The following is a 20538-nucleotide window of genomic DNA, read 5'->3' as shown; positions in this document are numbered from 1 at the left end:
TTTTGGGGTCATAGAAATTTCTGGGTAGCTAAACAAGCATACCTGGTTGATGGGTAAAACGTGTTCCAACTTGTGTCATCGTGTTCAACTGAATAGATTGTCTAAATACACAGATGATACATTATTATCACAAAAGTCGAAAAGACCATAGCAGCAATGTCTGCATTTCCTACGCTACAGTACAGAGGCCTACAGAGTTTTCTACTTTTCTTATACTTTTGAATGATAAATGAAACATTAAACATTTCCTGCCTGTGAATAGTATATTATACAGACACCTTACCTTCTAAAATATACTAAAAACAATCAAATTGAAAGGCAAAAAAGTTGATTATTAATAAATGCAAATTCCTCTGAATGATGAGGGTCTTTTTTTGTTTTTTTTAAAAATGGCGGGAAATGCGGAAACACCTCGAAGGAATGGCACTACTGCAGATACCTGCTGGCGTGTAGGTAGGCGGGCTCGTATTTGGCCGCCATCTTGATTCTTGAAAAAAAGTTCTGAAAAGGAAGAATTTGTGAAAGAGGACTTGAATAGAAATGAAGGACGTGAAGGAATATTTGACTGAGAGACGGAGTGAGAATGAACCGCTCAGTGGAGAATGGGCATTCATGGCGGAGTTGTATGATAAAAGGTTCGTCAAACGACCCGTATTTAATACGGGACATGTGTGATGTGATTAATCACTAAATCAGGAATTTAAGGATCTTCGATATCGATTGGTGTTGAAATTTGACGGCCAATCAGTGATAAGAGTTTTGTAAGCTGATTGTTTTAAGACTTATTGTCATTTTATTGGAATTTGTGAATCAATTGGTCCCTATTACTGTAATGGGTTAATTCTAGCTTATTTGTTATCTTACAGGATGTACTAAGTCAATATTTTCTGTGACATAATAGTTTGTCTTAAAATAATAGTTTTCATATTAATTTACTACCAATACTTCCACCTATTTTTCTCAGCCCAGAGCATTTCACATGCTGATCTTTAAGTCCATCTATATAATTATTTTTTACTTAATATCTGTTTTAGATTGTGGCATCAGTTAACACTTAAACTTATGGAATTTGTCAAAAATGATTATTTCCTTTCAAATGGTGGATTACTTGATGTAAGTCAAATATATACATAGTATATAGCATTTATTTTGCACCTTCTTGATGATGATTAACAGGGGCGGAACTAGGAATTTTCTAACCCTAGTCAAAAATTTTCGGTCCGACTACCGCAGTTACATTTCTCCCGATTATTTTTTTGGAACGATTCGTGGGGAGGAGGGGGTGCGCATTTTATTTTTAAAACAAAATTAATCATGATACATATTACAGATCATATTACACCACACTGTACGACAAACTATGCTTTTATAAGCTTTAAACTCCGACTTTCATGTTTCAGCAAAGAAATTTGTAAATCTGTGTGCTAAACTGGTTTCTTAGATAAAAATGCTGACAGGAAAGCTTTGGTTGATGTAAATATTACATGATATGAAATTATAATCAGCTCTAAATGACCTTTTGGTCTGACCGGGAACTGCTAATGTATGCAAATACAATAACAAACCTGGCTCATACATTTATAGTGCTACAAAACATATTGAATTTATTATTATTGTAATATATTGCTTGTATGAAAATCAGCAGAATTATTTACCTTAATGCTGTACACTTCTTACGAAGAAGGAAAATTTCTCTGCAGCATGTTGTTTGTGTTGTAATTAGCGGCAAGAAGCTCTTCGACTGATTTTGCACTTACCCTGTGAATTTCTTTCGAAAGATCTGCCTTTTGCGAATCGAATCGCAGACCTGACTGTCTCGTACTCGCAGACTGGCATTATCAATTCACATGAGCGATCGTATTCAATAAAAATTTCTGGGAATTTAAAACTTTGCTAACTAAAATGTTATTATTATTTCTATTGACTGAAGTTGATAGATTACCCCAAGCAGCAAACTAGTCAAATGCATCAAGCCAATCAGAAGCCAGACGTTTTCTTTAGACAGCCAATCAGAACGCAAGAATATTACGCAATTTAGTCAACCCCTGCAAACTTTAGTCAAAATGCGAATTGACCAATCAAATGGCTTGAATCTGCCCCAGGTTAGTCAAAATTCACGCAGTCATCCGCTTTTTTTACTAATCTGCATGCTGGATCAAGCGATGCATGAGATATATAACTGGACTTTCTGGAGAGCATTTGAAATTAATATGCGGACTTCTGTATGGGATATTAAAACTGGAGTACTTGGAAGTTCTCTGAATTATTTTATCTGTGCAATTTTTACCCTAGTCGTGTGACTAGTCTGACTACCCCTAGATCCGCCCCTGATGATTATCAATTGACATTTCCCCCTTTAGCTTTCAAGCGTGCAATGCGGGATGGTAGTTGATTATTAAGCAACTTTGAGTTGCGATATCTCTTTGTTTAGAAGCAATTTTGTTTGTAACTTGTAAGAAAACTTTGCCCATTCTTTTTGCTTCTTTGTTAAGCTAAATCACTCCTGAACATGGCGAAAACACAACTCAAATTGGCCTTAATAATCAACTACCATCACTCATTGTTTGCTTGAAAAGCTAAAAGGGGAAAGGTCTATTGGCTGTTCTAACTAATAACAAACATTTTTTGCAAAGAAGGCACAAAACTGACCAAAAAGTGACATGCTGAATGGAGGTTCTATTGTGTTGTTAAATGAAAATTACTACATTTGTAGGCACAAAGTTTCGTGTTGATTTTTCCAGATTTTCTGTACAATATTAAATTATGAAAATGTATATAGACACCAACTATACACAATTGCCCAATATTGTTATAATTTTTTCTTCTAAGAAAACTGCGGTATTGTACTTGTCTTCACTTACTAATGCATTGAGCAGTGATGAAGGGTCATATAATCAAGGGTCATGTGATCACTGTAGTAATAATCTTTTTTTACCTTTTAGCTCTATGAGAATTTTCTATCTGACTTTGAAAACAAGTAAGTTTTTTAATCTTCTGTTTTGAACTTAGGCAAGGTACAATTTTCAGGTTATTTTTTAAAGTAGGTCTTTTTATTTTCAAACAGAATCAATCCTTTATCATTAATGGAAATTATAATGTCAATCATAAGAGAAATTCAAGGTAATCAATGTATAATTTTACATGTACCTAAATTATTTTAGATATTTATTCACAACTAGTTGCATCTGTCTCTGAACGATTTACATCTTTTTTATTATTATGAAGATCCTGAAAGAGCAATTGAATTTCTTAACCAACAGAAAGAGAAGGTATAAACTTATAATATATTATAAAAACCTGTAAATGGTGTTTGCCCAAATCCTTATTTGTATGTATCGACTTTGGCGTTATATTAGGGTGCACTTGAAATTTTAAACTATCCCGCCAAACATCGTTGTTAATATTTGCAACAATTTATCCATTTTTGTCCAAAATTTGAAAGACTTTGCAAAACTTAATTTCCAGTCTCAAAACCTGGCCTGAAATCAACAAAATTGCTATTTCTAATGATCGAAAAATGTGTTTGCATCCATGGATTGAGGAAATTGAGGAAACTCTGTTGATTTAAAAACCTTTAATAACGCGTTACAAACAAGCCTGTTAAAACGGCTTATTTCATGACTTTGTACAAAAATATTCTCTAAAGTTATATATAATGCTTTAAATTATTTCTAGTCTACTTATTCTTCTATTCATTAAAAACGTTCATTCATTCAAATCGATAGTCACAAACGATTTTTCGGCAATGTCTTCAACAGAATTTTCGCCGGTTTCAAGATTTGTATCGTCTATATCTTTGCTTTTAAAGCAACAACAGAAAAAAGAAAGAAGTCGTTGATGAAATTTCTTTGATTTCGTTCTTTTAGCTCCAGTCTCGTCTTGCTTCTTCTTTTTGTTGGCTTTTGACTTCTTTTTGTTGTTCCCCTTCTTTTTCTTACATGTATTTTTCCCGTTTCCATCTTCAGTCTTGGAAGTTGACAGGCCGCCGCTCTCAGTCACTGCTATGTCGTTGTCTGATAAACAAAAGTAAACAATGAGTCGATAAAAACAAACTGATCTACTTAAAAGTGCAGGGTTGGAGTTTTTAAAAGTTCACTCAGTTCAAGCGTAAACTCTTACTAAACTTTAGTAGACTTTAGATAAGGTAAGACCCGGACCTCTTTCGAAATGATCATTCGAATCTTTAGATGCAAAGAATTGGGTCTAATACTACTGGATCTATCATATACCCACTTACCGTTAATTTCGTGCTGATGTTGTGAAGATGAATGAGGAGAAGCGATAATTTTACTATTTTCAACAACTTCGTTACCCGGCGCGTTTTCGACAATGACGATATCTTTACTTTTTTCTTTCGTGGAAGTCGATGATGGATTCTGTTCGGTGGAAAATGTCGTTGTCGGATGATGGCCAACATGTTCCAAAGACATCGTATCTTCGATATTCTCGCATCCGGAACGAGGCAGTTCACACTCAGGTGGAGACCCGGTCACGCTCGACACCTGAGCGGAGTTTGTCTCAGATCCAGATGGAGGAACACCGTTGATGCTTTGTCTGTCGGAACAATTGGGGTGACACTGGATGTCATTCTCGGCTTCAACATCGGGCAGGATTTTCTTTGCGTCATCTTTATTGAGGACGTCTGTCGCACATTGTTCACCTTCAAGTTGAACAGTGACATCTTCCACTGTTCTTTCCACTGTTCTTTCCTCAGTGTCCACCATAGATGCGCACACCATAGCATCCGCGATCAAGACCTGGCCAGCCTCAGTTGACTTGTTGTTCTCATCTTTTACAACGGACAAAAAAACACCATGAGGTTTGCGAGAGAAAGTGACTATATTTAAAATCGTTACGTCATGATTTACATAATCAACAACTTGTTTGAACTTACCAGAAACAAGAACAATTTGAGTTTCTTCATGGTCAGTTTCGTTGGGACAGGAGTAAGAAACCTCAACAGTTGTGTTTGTTTTGTCATCATCCAACGTCACAGGAAAGTTGTCTGTGTTTGAATCACCAACAATTAGTTGGGTCCCGGCTTCTGTTAAGACACAATTTAGTATGTTGTCATCATATGTAGTTCAACAACGGGCTAAAAATATATGTCGGAAAAAATCTCGGAAGTCCGCTATTTGGACATGTCATTAATTTAAAGTTGGGAAAAATATCGAGCATTTTGTTTCTGTGAGGAAAAACCGTAGTCGAAAAAAACCTGCCAGGATTGGAATTTTCACACTCGCCTTGGCGTCAACGCCATCAGAAATAAGTGAATATTTTGGTTACGTTTCTTCAATCTGTCATAATTTAAGGACAGTGACTATCCTTGTGTCGGATGTAGAACTCAGTAAAAGTATAGTGGTTGACTTAAATATTCACATGCATGATATGATTATTCAAAATAGAGAGAAGTACAACAACTGTTCTGTTTGTGCCAATATAAACGAATTGAAGGAAAACTAATCAATTATTACTGATCATGCTGACTTGTTTGTAGCTAGCTACAGACGGAATTATATAGCTCAGTGCTACAGACTTACCGCATGTTGCAGACACATGTACAGTCAGAGTTTCTTCATGATGACTTTCGTTGGAAGAAGTGAGAGGAACTTCAACATTTGTGATAGCTCCTGTAATAAACTGAATTTAGATTTGTCTGTAATTCGACATGTTGTGATTCAAAGTTTGCGCTTACCTTGAACACCACGGTCTTTCTGTTGATTGAGTTCTAACGTTGAGAGAACATCAGCATTTTCTTGGTCAGCGTTATCGCCAACCAGTGTCAAGGCCGTCTGCTCTGTGTTTACGTCATTTGGTTTCGGCATTTCTCCAGACACGAGAACAGCTTCTCCTTCGTCTTTGTGAGGTTCTTCTTCAACGCCGACGACCAATGATGTTTCCTTTAAAAGAGCGATGCTTTCTCCAAGAATTGTGTTTGAATTATTTTCCTCAATCTTAATATCTTTGCAGTCATTTTGCTCCAATTCACAAAAGAGATTTTCTGAAAATTCATTCACTTTAATGCTTGCTTCCTTATTGTTAGGAAAACCTTCGATCTCGATATTATCTTCCATATTGGCAACCGGAATTTCACTTGATGTTGACAATGTTGCTTCAAGATGTTGTTGATCTAATCAGAAACGTAAATAAAAAAAGTCTTTTAAAGTCGCACGCGCAATTGAGTTAATTAGCGAGTTTGTTGCATAGGAACGAGAAAAATAGTTTTATCTTGTGCAATAAAAAAACGATTCGTACAATTTTTGCAAACGATTTTCAAGAAATTTTTAAATGCTTTGTTGTACCTTTATTCTGTTTCTTTACGAAAGAACTTTCCAATTCTTCCAGATGGGCTCTTGTGTCTGCAGCAGTTTTCTTGGCCGCTTCGACGATTTCATCCAAAGATTTTGCGTCGCCATAGATATTGAATTTTATCAACTCTTGAACTATATCTTCCTCAGTTTCTTCATGAAATCTTGAGGCACCCTCAATATCAACTTCAGTCATGCTTGTTTGATTACTTGCCATTTCAAATAAACCTCGAAAATTTTGAATTTGCTCAGAAAACGTAACGAACGTGCGTAGTCAAGCTCAGTCAATGAATTATGACAAACATAATTATGACATCACGGCGTTTTTATTGCATGCGCGTCAAGCTAGGAATTGTGGGTAATGGCTCTTATGTGACATAATTTAATTGGAAAGTGCAGTAGAGTCAATCACCTAGATCGAACCTATTCGCGGGTGTGTCGGGCTTAAGCGTTTTTGAGGACGGACGAATTGGAATCAAATTTGCCCGTCTTTGGGTTATAATCGAATAGGCTTTGTTTTTCCAATTATTTTCCAATATAAAACATAATTTATACTGTATTATCTTATGAGAAGAAGTATCTCCGTTTGGCGTTTCCGAGGAATTTTATTCTTATTTTAACCCCATTTCAACGTGTTTTTTTTCTTTCGGGATCTTAGAGTTTTATCCCAAATTCGGGGTTTCATCCCAATTTCGGCTTGTATCCGTGGATAAAATAAAAAATTGCAGTGTAGGTTTTTGCGGGTTAATTTGGCTCCTATCCATAACAAATATTTTATTGTTCATTGCAATTGAGAAAAAACTGTTCATTTAAAAATCTTTAATAACGCGTTACAAACAAGCCTGTTAAAACGTCTTATTTCATGTACAAAAATATTCTATAAATTTATATATAATTCTTTAAATTATTTCTAGTCTAATTATTCTTCTATTCATTAAAAACTTTCATTCGTTCAAATCGATTGTCACAAACGAATTTTCGGCAATGTTTTCAACAGAATTTTCGGCAATGTCTTCTTCAACAGAATTTTCGCCGGTTTCAATATTTGTATCGTCTATATCTTTGCTTTTAAAACAACAGCAGAAAAAAGAAAAAAGTCGTTGATGAAATTTCTTTGATTTCCTTCTTTTAGCTCCAGTCTCGTCTTGCTTCTTCTTGTTGGCTTTTGACTTCTTTTTGTTGTTCCCCTTCTTTTTCTTACATGTATTTTTCCCGTTTCCATCTTCAGTCTTGGAAGTTGACAGGCCGCCGCTCTCAGTCACTGCTATGTCGTTGTCTAATAAACAAAAGGAAACAATGAGTCGATAACTAATTTCGGTCGAGAATTGTTTGAGGCTTTTTACACTCGTTATCAAGGAAAACTAGAAAAACGTCCATAGAAATTTTGAACTGAACTACTTAAAAGTGCATAGTTGGAGTTTTTAAAAGTTTACTTAGTTCAAGCGTAAACTCTTACTAAACTTTAGTAGACTTTAGAAAAGGTAAGACCCGGACATTTTTCGAAATGATCATTCGAATGTTAGATGCAAAGAATTAGGTCTAATACTACTGGATCTATCATTCAGTTAAAAAAATACCCACTTACCGCTAATTTCGTGCTGATGTTGCGAAGATGTATGAGGAGAAGCGATAATTTCACTATTTTTAACAACTTCGTTACCCGGCGAGCTTTCGACAATGACGACATCTTCACTTTTTTCGTTCGTGGAAGTCGATGATGGATTCTGTTCGATGGAAAATGTCGTTGTCGGATGATGGCCAACATGCTCCGAAGACATCGCATCTTCAATATTCCCGCATCCGGAACGAGACAGTTCACACTCAGGTGGAGACCCGGTCACTCTCGACACCTGAGCGGAGTTTGTCTCGAATCCGGATGGAGGAACACCGTTGATGCTTTGTCTGTCGAAACAATTGGGATGACACTGAATGTCATTCTCGGCTTCAACATCAGGCGGAATTTTCCTTGCCTCATCTTTATCGAGTACGTCTGTCGCACATCGTTCACCTTCAATTTGAACAGTGACATCTTCCACTGTTCTTTCCACTGTTCTTTCCTCAGTGTCCACCATAGATGCGCACACCATAGCGTCTGCGATAAGGAGCTGGCCAGCCTCAGTTGTCTTGTTGTTCTCATCTCCTACAACAGACACAAAGACACGATGAGGTTTGTGAAAGAATTGACTAAAATCGTTCCGTCATAAAGAACTTTGTATATTTACACCATCAACAACTTGTTTGAACTTACCTGAAACAACAATTTGAGTTTCGTCATGGTCAGTTTTGTTCGCACAGGAACAAGGAACCTCAACAGTTGTGTTTGTTTTGTCATCATCCAACGTGACTGAAAAGTTGTCTGCGTTTGAATCACCAACAATTAGTTGGGTTTCCGCTTCTGTTAAGACACAATTTAGTATATGGTCATCAGATATAGTTCAACTATCGGAAGTCCGCAATTTGGACATATCATTCATTTAAAGTTGGGGAGAATATCGAGCATTTTGTTTCTGTCAGAATGAAACGTTAGTCGAAAAAAACCTGCCAGGATTGGAATTTTCACAGTCGCCTTGGCGTCAGCGTCATCAGAAATAAGTATATATATTTTGGTTACGTTTCTTCAATCTGTCATAATTTAAGGACATTGACTTTCCTTGTGTCGGATGTAGAAACTCAGTAAAAGTATAGTGGTTGACTTAAATATTCACATGCATGATATGAATATTCAAAATAGAGAGGAGTACAACAACTGTTCTGTTTGTGCCAATATAAACGAATTGAAGGAAAACTAATCAATTATTACTGATCATGCTGACTTGTTTGTAACTAGCTACACACTTACCGCATGTTGCAGACACATGGGCAGACAGAGTCTCTTCATCGTGACTTTCGTTGGAAGAAGTGAGAGGAACTTCAAGAGTTGTGATAGCTCCTGTAATAAACTAAATTTAGAATTGTTTGTAATTCGACATGTTGTGATTTAAAGTTTGCGCTTACCTTTAGCACCAGAAGAACGGTCTTTCTGTTGATTGAGTTCTAACGTTGAGAGAACATCAGCGTTATCTTGGTCAGCGTTATCTCCAACCAGTGTCAAGGCCGTCTGCTCTGTGTTTACATCATTTGGTTTCGGCATTTCTCCAGACACGAGAACAGCTTCTCCTTCGTCTTTGCGAGGTTCTTCTTGAACGCCGACGACCAATGATGTTTCCCTTAAAAGGTCGATGCTTTCTCCAAGAATTGTGTTTGAATTATTTTCCTCAATCTTAATATCTTTGCAGTCATTTTCATCCAATTCACCAAAGAGATTTTGTGAGAACTCATTCACTTTAATGCTTGCTTCCTTATTGTTAGGAAAACCTTCGATCTCGATATTATCTTCCATATTGGCAACCGGAATTTCACTTGATGTTGACAATCTTGCTTCAAGATGTTGCTGATCTAAACATAAATGTAAATAAAAAAAAGACTTTTAAAGTCGCACGCGCAAATGAGGTAAATAATGAGATTTTTGCATAGGAACGAGAAAATTTTTTTATCTTGCGCGTTGAAAAAAAACATTCATACAATCTTTGCAAAAGATTTTTAAGAAATCTTTAGATGCTTTGTTGTACCTTTGTTCTGTTTCTTTACGAATGAACCTCTCGATTCTTCCAGACTGCCTCTTGTGTCTGCAGCAGTTTTCTTGGCCGCTTCGACGATTTCATCCAAAGATTTTGCTTCGCCATAGATATTGAATTTTACCAACTCTTGAACTATATCTTCCTCAGTTTCTTCATGAAATCTTGAGGCACCCTCAATGTCAGCTTCAGTCATTCTTGTTTGATTACTTGCCATTTCAAATAAACTTCGAAAATTTTGAATTTGCTCAGAAAACGTAACGAACGTGCGTAGTCAAGCTCAGTCAATGAATTATGACAAACATAATTATGACATCACAGTGTTTTTATTGCATGCGCGCTAAGGCTAGGAATCGTGGGTAATGGCTCTTATGTGACGTCATTTATTTGGAAAGTGCAGTAGAGTCAATCGCCTAGATCGAACTTGTTCGCGGGTGAGTTGGGCTTAAACGTTTTTGAGGGCGGAATAATGATTGAAAAAAAAAATGGCCGACTTACGAGTAAAACTTTTTTTTTTCAATTTTTTTTTCAATATAAGTGCTATATTTTCATTAATGTACAGTACGTAAAAGTTAAAACTAACTATGTCACACGTTTACAATTAAGCATGTACAAGCATAAGCAGCCCGATCAATGCAGTTTCGTCATACTATCTTATGTACCGCTACGAGTATCTACGGTTGGCATTTCCCATATTTCCCCCCCATTTCGACGTATTTTTGCTTTCGGTATTTTAGAGTTTTGTCTAAATTTCAACTTTTCTTCTCCATTAAGCATTTTATTTCCTATTTCATCGTTTTATCCATCATTTCATCGTTTTATCCCCTATTTCATCGTTTTATCCACCGTTTCATCGTTTTATCCACCATTGCAACGTGTTATTCCCATTTCAGCGTTTTCTCCCGATTTGAGCGTTTTATCCCTTTTTAGTTTTTCGAATTTCGTTCGGGGATTGGAAAAACCAAAAAGAACACTTTTACTTTTTTATATGAAGGTGAAAGCAAGCCATGATGCTCAAGTATTATGTCTCACTGCAATTGGAAATCTAAAGCTATCAGAAAAAAAATTAAAAGAGACAAAAGTGAGTTGTTTTCATCGCAAATTACTTTGCCCTGATTTGGTGTTCATTGACTTCGAAGACAATAAAATTGTAAAATAATCAATAATTATAGTAAATTAAGCTTTGCATAGCATTGGCATTAGCAGGATTAAATCTTCGGCCATACGCTATTACCTGCAAAAGATATATAGCAAACAGTGACAAGATATTTACGTTTTATATTGAGTTTTAAAGGGTTATAGTTTAGAATCACCTTCATAAATCCCACTGCCTAAGCACCACACAAAATAATTCAAATAGTCGATTTAAAGCCTTCTGAAACTAAGAGCGAAGGAACCAAAAGAAAGAAAAATGAACTGTTCTGTACATTATAATCCTTAATATCCCCATGCATGTATAGTTTGTTTTTTCCAGTCCCTAGTAAATACTCGTCGTTATACAGTCTGTATTTGTAGTGTACAGTATTTGTTGCGTTTTTCAGGAAATAATAGAAGAAGTAAACACACTTCTTGAAAATATCCAGGGTATTACTACAGTTCACGCTAGATTTTATGATCTGTCTTCTGGATATGATAAGGTAATATACATTATTGCTCAGTTATACTTCTCTAGGGTATGGTTACAGTATACACGATAGTTGTAATGAATGATCCGTGGTAATATTTTATGATCTCGTACACTCGAATTACTGCATTGAAAGCAAATAATAGAGCAGAATCCCTTGGTTTCCTCGCAATATTTCCCACCACGAGCGACTTGCTTGGTCTACTGATGTTTGTTGCGAACTAAATATCAACTGGGGCCAGTTGTTCAAAGATAGGTTAGCGCTAACTCCTGGATTAATTTTAATCCTGTGTTTTGTGCGCTTCTGAACCACTGTTCGTTTTAAAAATTTACAAAATGTGACGTCAATTGCCTATCGGTATAGAAAATAGTTATAGAAAAGATATTCGACTTTGTAAACAAGCGATTAAAGAATCAATGTAAAAATTTGCTTTAACCCAAGGTTAAGCTAAAATCCGGATTTTTTTTTTTTTTTTTGAACAACCGGTCCCAGAATCCATCTGTGTATCAAATTAAAATTATGTTTTATGAATATTTAATATCATTGAATCTATATTGCATATCGTCAATTATAGGCCGCTGGTTCATTCAATGATTATTACAGAAATGCTCTCAGATTCCTGGGCTGTATTGATGTTGCTGATTTGCCAGGTATGTTCTTTTACCTCCTGCGGCCAGTTGTATAAAAGACTAGTTAACTTTTAACTGTAGCTAAGAACAGAATTGGCCAATCAGAGTCGTGTATTTCTGAGTTAACTATATAGGATTTAACTATGCAAAATATAGTTAAAGAGTTTTATACAACCGGCCCTGAACGTAAGTATAAAATTATGTCGTTCTGTGAGATGATCTATAGTTCGAGCCGATACACTATTTGACAATCTGATGTCGATGTTTGATCGTTGAAATGAAATTTTAGTCTATCAATTTTGTTATGTGGGCATACAGCAAGTTGATTGAACTTTTTTACCCAAAATAAGTTTGAACAATTTAATTGCTCTACGTTTATGGTTTTATACTCTACTACACCTGCAATTTAGATATAACAGCCAGTGCAAAACTACGCAGAAATATAAAATATATTTATTACGGGGCGTATAGACTATATAACACATGCATATTTTCACCATACTTGGAGGCAAAATGTTGGAGGCAAAAATTGTATAAAAATATGTACAAAATGTCTGTACAGGTAAAGTGGCTTCCACCTCACATCACGAGTTCGTGATGTCGACCATCCTATACAAAGAAATAACTTGAATAAGACCCGAGTGTGGAATGTAATAGCTGTATTCATTCTATTTTTTAATTTAGCGAAAGAACAACAAGATAGAGCCTTCAACTTAGCCTTGGCTGCGTTGCTTGGAAGTGATATTTATAATTTTGGAGAACTGGTACGATTACTAGCGAATCGTGTTTAAGAATGAAATGCGTCCATACCATTGATTTGTGTTGATGTTTTTTTCGATATGTTAATATATATGAATTATATATATGTTTTATATTGCATCTTCATTCTTTTATTCTTTCAGCTTGCACATCCAGTATTGGATTCAATAACAAAAACGGACCACCAGTGGGTAGTGGACTTGCTTTATGCTTTTAACAGTGGTATGTGTTTATTTGTGATACTTTTATGTGTCACATCAATGCAACGAAACATTTTATACGTGCACTAATGGGTAATAAACGTTAGACGAAGGCCTCGCAAATAATTATTATTCATGTACTGTAATGTTTGAAAAACAGTAAAACCTACAATGATTTGGAGCGTATACATGTATGTCAAAGAGATTTCCCAAATTGTGATTTCAAAAAATCACAATTAATAGCGCTATCAAGGAAGTAAAGCTGCACATATAAAATGTCAAGAAAGCTAAAATGTGTGCAAGAAGTCCGAAACACTATAAGTAGTTCATTATAACAAAATGTTTTTAGGTGATATTCCCAGATTTGAGGCAATGAAATCCACTTGGACAAAACAAGTAAGAAAGTTGATACTCCGCGTGATACCCTAGTAACGTAGATGACCAAATGGAAATGCCCCGTTAAACAATTCCAAACACTTCCAATCAATTTTCTCATTTGTTATTCTAGCCTGATTTAGCAAGCCACGAATTATTACTGCGTCAGAAGATCACGTTACTCTGCCTAATGGAGGTAAAATGTACAAACGTGCACGAGGGTGGCTTATAGAATATTGTGCGATTTTGATCTAATAAAGATCTCGTTTTTATTTTAGATGGCATTCAATCGCCCACCAAACGACCGATCATTATCCTTTAAAGAAATAGCTACCGATGCGAGGATACCAGTAAACGAGGTAGACTGTATTCAGGGTCTCGAAATAACGGCCGGTCAACAGGCAATGACCAGCCAATGCTTGTTGACCGGTTAATTTTTTACCATGCCGGTCATTTTGACCATTTGACATAATTCTCTTGGCCTTCATTTATCAGCTCAACACCTATATTTAATGCTGATTTCATCAACGTTACCAAACATAGATTTCTTGAAAAGCCTTATAATACTACACACAGGAGAATCTGCGTAGCTTGGTTCTTAATTTTTTCGTGTTGATTTTTGAAAATTGTGTGATTTTGTGATCAGTCTAAAGCCCCGGCTACACTGGCGATTTTTGACGGCTATTTTCTTCTCTTGGTGTATGCTATTAAGTAAATTTAACAGAGTAGGTTACTTTACTTCGCCCCGCTTATACACTGCGTACGTAATTCACACAATAACATACGCTATGCCTATAGAAAGACAAAATCGTCGATGAAAATCGCTCTTGTAGCCCCGGCTTAATACCAAGTTTGACCGAGTTAAAATGAAGTTGAACGGTTACTTTGATCGGAGAACTCTCGGCCGTTATTTTGAGCCCTTAATGTATTATAAATATTAGTCGGAGTATGGGCGAAAAAATTATAAACAGTAGCTTTCAAGGCCCGGTTGTAGGAAAGCTGGACAGCGCAATACATCACGGATTGTGATTTTTCAACCGTCGTATAAAAATGTTTGAAAAGCAGTAAAACTACAGGTTTGGAGGTAACAATTACTACAGAGAATCCGCTAATTAGAAATACTAAAGTTTTATCCAAGGTTATACCGAAAAACGGGTAATATCAGAGCGATTAAAACACCGGTGGCGGTGCATGGGTGACGCTATCCAGCGAGATTTATATCGTTGTCCTGTTTTGAAGGATGCATGTTCGTACCATCGCACTGCGAACTAAACAAGAGTGAAATCAATTTTTCTATATAGTCCAGAAATTCCTACATTCGTCATTTTGTAACTTAGGCATACATTGATTACGTTTTATAGTAGATACAAGACAGTATTCGTATATATACAATCACATTTCTCAGTTCCATAGGCAAGCGGGTTCACACGCTAATAATTCATCCCACGATTCGGGGACTAACGACCAATGCTGTTTTTGTGTCTTTGTAAAGGTGGAACTACTTGTCATGAAAGCCCTTTCGATAGGATTAATAAAAGGTATCAATTTATTTAGGGGGTATTATAGATCTTCCTTAATTAAACCAAATTAAGATCAGACTCCACATATATTCTGTGTGAAAGACGTTTCGTGTACTGGAGCCGGTTGTTCGAAAGCTGGATAAAGTCATCCACTGGATAGTGATTTCAAACATTTAAAAAAATCCTCACCACTTGGCATTACCAATATTGAAATTTACAATTTTGAAGTTAAAATACCTTTTAACGATTATAAATTTAATAGATTTAAGTATAATTTGTGGATGACTTTATCCATCTTTCGAACAACCTGACCCTAGTGTTATTAGGGTGATTTAGCATGAGGACGTGAACGTCAAAGACGACGTGAAAATGGCGAGTAAATGGCGTGGCATGTCCATATTTGGGCGCATCACGCCATTTATTCGCCATTTTCACGTCGTCTTTGACGTTCACGTCCTCGTGCTAAATCACCCTAATATTAAATGTGGGTGTCTTCAATTAAAGTGTATGTTATATGCCTTTCTGATTGCAATTAATTCCTTGGCAGGCTCAATAAACGAAGTGAACAAGATTGTTAAGATATCTTGGGTTCAACCGCGGGTTTTAGACAGAAAACAGGTATGACTCACTATGGTACAGATATATGCATAGATTCGCGTCCGGGAAGTGTAGTATACTAGTAGCGACATGCATGTAAATGAGTGGTGGACATCTGCAAATTTAATTTAATTTTTTTATTACTGATCAATTCACTCATCAAATCACGTCTAATCGCAATAGCTTTAGATGTCATCTATATCTTTCAACTTTGTTGAAACTATACCGTGATAAAATCATCAATGTGATGATACAGATAATAGTAAGAAAGTTGTATATACCGCTAGTCGAGTGGCGATGCCGGTGCAATGCTCTTGCCACTGAGCTACAGAGGTAGCTGGCAAGAGCAAGCGTTGTTAATGTGTATAGGGTAGTAAACTAATGCTCAAAATTAAGACCCTTTAAATCCTAGAATTTACATGCATCGAGTAAAGTGCCAAAAATAATACTGCTACTGACTTGTGTATATATGCAATGTAAAATGTGTTTACTGGCAAGGATGGGGTATAATTATAGTCCATAATGTAATTCCTAGCTCTTTAATTTGGAAAGTGAGTTTTGTGGTTTTAAGGAAATGAGGTCTGTGGAAATGTGGCCGAAATCTGCATCTTCCATTAATGCATGCATGCTAGGCATCTTGTACTCATGTTTGGTGTTGTAGATTATTTGGTTTGGAAAGTAGGGGTTAGGGCTGGAAGGACGTTTGGTATAGTATAGTTTAGTGCTATAAGGCTGGTTAGTTAAAGTTTAGTATGGTTTTCTCCGCTGTGTTATGAAACCTAAGCAGCAAGGGTAAATATTAAGGTGTTTGCTATATGTTATGCCTTTTCTGCCATTTTCTTCATTTAGATATCCAATATGAAAGATCGTCTCTCAGAGTGGTGTGACAAAACAAAGAATACGAGTTATATGGTCGAAGACCAAGTCCCAGAACTACTAATATAATCTGCAATTGTAAATAACGTTTTTATAGTATTGTTTTGCCTGTCAGTTTGTTAAAAAACTTGTAATCAGTTAAATTTTACTGAACATCTGTGGTCCATGAACAATGCAGAATAATTTTTCCGATACACAATAATAGCCTTGTTGTTTCCATAGATCGTAATCATAGAAATAATAGACATATTATTTCTTTGATCGTAATTTATAATATCGGTTCAGAACATGTGTTAAACTAGTTATTATGAACTAGTTGCCACAAGATTGATACACTTAACGTCGGTACTTCAAAATGATCTTTCATACCCCCAGTAAACAATCCATACCAGGCAAAAGAATTCCACCTCCGCACACTAAAAAAAGGTGTGTTAAATTTACACACCTTTTTTGTCCAAATTTTAACACACCTAAAGGTGGGTTTTGAAACACACCTAAAGGTGTGTTTAACACACCATAAGGTGTGCAAAAAGCATCTTCAAAGGTGTGTTAACACATAGCAAGGTGTGTTTTTGTGCACACCAAAAGGTGTGTAGAACACACTAAAAGGTGTGTCAAAAAACACACCAAAAGATGTGTTTTGGCTATCTGTAAAACAAGGAACGGGGAATCGGGGAAAGGAATGGGGAAAGGAACGGGGAACGGTAAAACCAGAATCCGGAAAAAGCCGGAATCTGTAAAACCAGGAATGGGAAAAGCCGGAATCTGTAAAACCAGGAATGGACCTAGCCCCTTCTATATTATTATCATAGTCTCTTATCACTATTAAAATGATTCGTTTATACTTTACATTTTACGCGCAATATCTTATATATAAAGATAAAACGAACAATTCAATATGTAAATAAAGCAATCTTGAAAGTCAAAATTTCGACTTCATTTTAAAGAAATCTTCAGACAGAATGAAATACGATACTTTACAACGTATACAACACAGAGAATTAAAGCGCACGTCTGTCAAACGTCTGTTGCGAATAAAATTATAAAACTGAGTATGTATATAATAACAAACATAATAATGTTGATATGATAATAATTTTAGATAGTCTATGATAAATATGTATGATAACAACAATGCTACAGTCTGTTCCCGTTTGTTAATTAACACCAGTCGCCCCGTAGGACAAACACGCTCTACTGTTGTGAATATGATCAAAATCAAAAGAACATAAACATAACATTCATTCCTGGTTTTACAGATTCCGGCTTTTCCCATTCCTGGTTTTACAGATTCCGGCTTTTCTCATTCCTGGTTTTACAGATTCCGGCTTTTCCCATTCCTGGTTTTACCGTTCCCCGTTCCTTTCCCCATTCCTTTCCCCGATTCCCCGTTCCTTGTTTTACAGATAGCCGATGTGTTTTTGGCTTGTCCAAATTTTAACACGTTCTAAGGTGTGTTTTCAAAGAAGGTGTGTTTTCATACACACCTTGGTGTGTTTCATTACACAGCTAAAGCTGTGCTGGAGAACACACAAATTGTTTAAGTAAAAAGTTGCACACCTTTCCTAAAAGTAACATATAAACAGGGCTAGAAAACACACAAACACAATATTAATTTATAAATATATCTTAAGTTCCAATACTATTAAGAATTAACATGAAGTCACAGTAATGAATTATATAAATATCTTGAAGCATGCAGTTTAGTTTAAAATAATGTCTTACTCTATAAACAGTTTATTGACTTGATGTCGTCTCGACTTGACACTTGGTGGTGTTTTCTTGTCTTGTTGGTCACCCTTGTTCTTGTTTGTTGGAGTGTATGGTGCCTGCTCAACTGTTGCAATAACATCATCGCCTTAATTCATGATCTTCATAATCAACAAAGGTCACCTGAAAATATAAAATAAATGCATAAGAGGATCTGGTATTTAGAATTTTCCAATTTAAGATGTGCACAAGCATCTGTTAATTAATAGAACATGCTAAATGATACCCAATTTATGAGTTAAGATTTATTTTTGGTAAAAGAATTTAGGATGTATTGTCAGGTATAGGCAGGTATAATTACATGAATTATAACCTTCTGTTGAAATTTGAAAAATTGGGGTCTGGGCACATTTCCTATAGTTTCTTTAAAATGGGAAAGTTTTATTTAAATATGTATATATAGCTATCTTTCAGGATAAGTAGTCAAGTCTATAGTATTATAAAAAATCATAAACCATTCTGGAACACTCAAGTCAAATCAACTATCTAATATTTACAACATTTAGAAAGCAAATGCAGTATAGTGAGGACAAAAATTGGTCCTTTGGAATGTTACTAACCCCCAAAAGGAATACAAAATATTAAACATAAATTAAGACACAAAACAATTCATCAAGATTACACCTAGTGAATTATATGCTTTCTTTATACCAAGCATAAACTATGGCATAAACAGCCTTATGTATACACCGATATACGTGTAAATCTCCTTCTAAAAGCACCTAGAACAATTAAATTTTGAATGATAAAACGTAACACTCACCAAGTCTCTCTTGTGATGTCGAATCTGTTCGCGTCGCCATGCGCTTCGGTGGTCTCTGAATTATTAGAATGAAGCAGACTTTTCACTTTCAAGCTATTCGGGACCTTCGAAGTCTTGAATTTCTTTGCATCGTTTGTAACGGAACCATCAATTTATTCGCTACAAATAGATAGAGACAACCATATTGATTACACTCGTTGGCCATATTGAAATTGATACAAATGTTTGACACAAACGATTCGAAAAGCACTGCAATACAACTTACCCTCTTATAATTTCTTCTTTATACAACATCATAAGCTCTCGTGTGTTCATCTCCAAAAAAATCTTAAAATCGCCTTCACAATAAACATAATTTAAACTTGTAACAGACTCGAAACACAGTTGTCACAGTAGAGAAGGAAATGTAAAGTGGTTTGTATTTCGTGCGCGTGGGTTTCACACCTCGAGACATTCTTATTGGTTAAAAACGTATGACGTATTAGATCACTGACCTGTATATACAAGTCTGTATGGCAGATATTCAAAAACAACCCACGTTCATTCACAGTAAACCACAACGATCTGTAAATTCCCTTAAATCTATGTCTTATATAATGTTTAGAGTTTTTAATACTGATCAAAGCTGAAACGCAGGCCAAAGATGACAGGAATTTAAAGCAAAAAGTTAAATTTAAATGCAATGGAACAGCGTGAAATTTCCTGTGACTTGTGTAATTCCTCGTAAGGCTGACGCTTTTATCGACGCACTAAAATACTATAGGTAATAAATAAGGCCAATCAAGCATATTGTTAATAATTTAAAGGTGTGTTTTATAACACATCAAAAGATGTGTTTCTTTGATGGGTCAAGGTGTGCTGTCAAACACACAAAGGTGTGTTTTCAGTGAAAAGGTGTGTTACTTTACACACCTTAATGAGTAAAAGAAAAGGTGTGCAAAAGGAGGTGTTTTCGCTAACACACAAAGGTGTGTTTTCGAACACACGAATGTGTGTTTGCGTACACACAAAGGTGTGTTTCCTTACACACCAAGGTGTGCTTTCTAAAAGCGCGTAGAAAGGTGTGCAGAAATTACACACCATGGCGTGGGTGTGTAGTCAAACACACCTTGGTGTGTAATTCTACACACCTGTTTTTTGTGTGACAAATTCGAATATCATCGAAATCGAAAGTTTCGTTTTACACTTCAATTTGGAAGCACCATGTATTGGTTGCGTAAAGGCAAGTTCACACGATCCAATTTTGTTGGGTCCAATTCACTTCTGAGGGATGATTTATAGTCTGTTCACTTGCAAAGTATATGGGCAGCAAATCAACTATCCCCACGTCTCCACTGACCACGAGTCTTGTTCTTACGTGCCGGAATTGAAAATTCAAGTAAGTGAATTGCAGAGTATATTCAAACAACATGCCACTGGAAGAAAAGATGGAAAATTAGCGAAGGAATACTAACGGAAAACCAAAGCCGAACAAGAAGAAATCTGGAAAATGACTTTCTACT

At 35.9% G+C, this 20538-nt stretch overlaps 1 protein-coding gene and 1 long non-coding RNA gene across 2 annotated transcripts; one reads left to right on the top strand and one right to left on the bottom strand.

The window, feature by feature from the left end:
- Window positions 1-473: 473 nt before the first annotated feature.
- Window positions 474-16817, top strand: LOC114521081 (26S proteasome non-ATPase regulatory subunit 13-like). The gene is made up of 16 exons (XM_028541487.1): window positions 474-635; window positions 1035-1113; window positions 2943-2977; window positions 3065-3120; window positions 3226-3269; window positions 10917-11003; window positions 11464-11559; window positions 12122-12197; window positions 12861-12940; window positions 13079-13157; window positions 13485-13531; window positions 13644-13706; window positions 13789-13869; window positions 15003-15048; window positions 15578-15648; window positions 16477-16817. Exons 1-16 carry the CDS (start codon window positions 541-543, stop codon window positions 16570-16572), a joined length of 1131 nt encoding a protein of 376 aa, XP_028397288.1. The 5' UTR covers window positions 474-540; the 3' UTR covers window positions 16573-16817.
- Window positions 16818-18141: 1324 nt separating this feature from the next.
- LOC114521134 lies at window positions 18142-19408 on the bottom strand. Its single transcript, XR_003686776.1, has 3 exons — window positions 19302-19408; window positions 19037-19195; window positions 18142-18396 (listed from the first exon to the last, which is right to left on the bottom strand). It is a non-coding gene; the product is annotated as an uncharacterized LOC114521134 (long non-coding RNA).
- Window positions 19409-20538: the final 1130 nt, after the last annotated feature.

The sequence above is a fragment of the Dendronephthya gigantea genome, unplaced genomic scaffold (assembly GCF_004324835.1).
Source record: "Dendronephthya gigantea isolate DGI-Jeju-01 unplaced genomic scaffold, DenGig_1.0 000019F, whole genome shotgun sequence".
In the NCBI taxonomy this organism is placed as follows: Eukaryota; Metazoa; Cnidaria; class Anthozoa; order Malacalcyonacea; family Nephtheidae; genus Dendronephthya; species Dendronephthya gigantea.
The sequence above is the reverse complement of the archived record's forward strand: the minus strand, read 5'-3'. Positions and strand labels throughout refer to the sequence as shown.

What these genes read in the sequence shown, in the direction of transcription:
- LOC114521081 (XM_028541487.1), top strand. Translation starts at nt 541, where the DNA reads ATGAAGGACGTGAAGGAATATTTGACTGAGAGACGGAGTGAGAATGAA. An exon ending in GCGGAGTTGTATGATAAAAG is followed by an intron (nt 636 to 1,034) that starts GTTCGTCAAACG and finishes TATCTGTTTTAG; the next exon opens with ATTGTGGCATCAGTTAACAC. An exon ending in TTTATAATTTTGGAGAACTG is followed by an intron (nt 12,941 to 13,078) that starts GTACGATTACTA and finishes TTATTCTTTCAG; the next exon opens with CTTGCACATCCAGTATTGGA.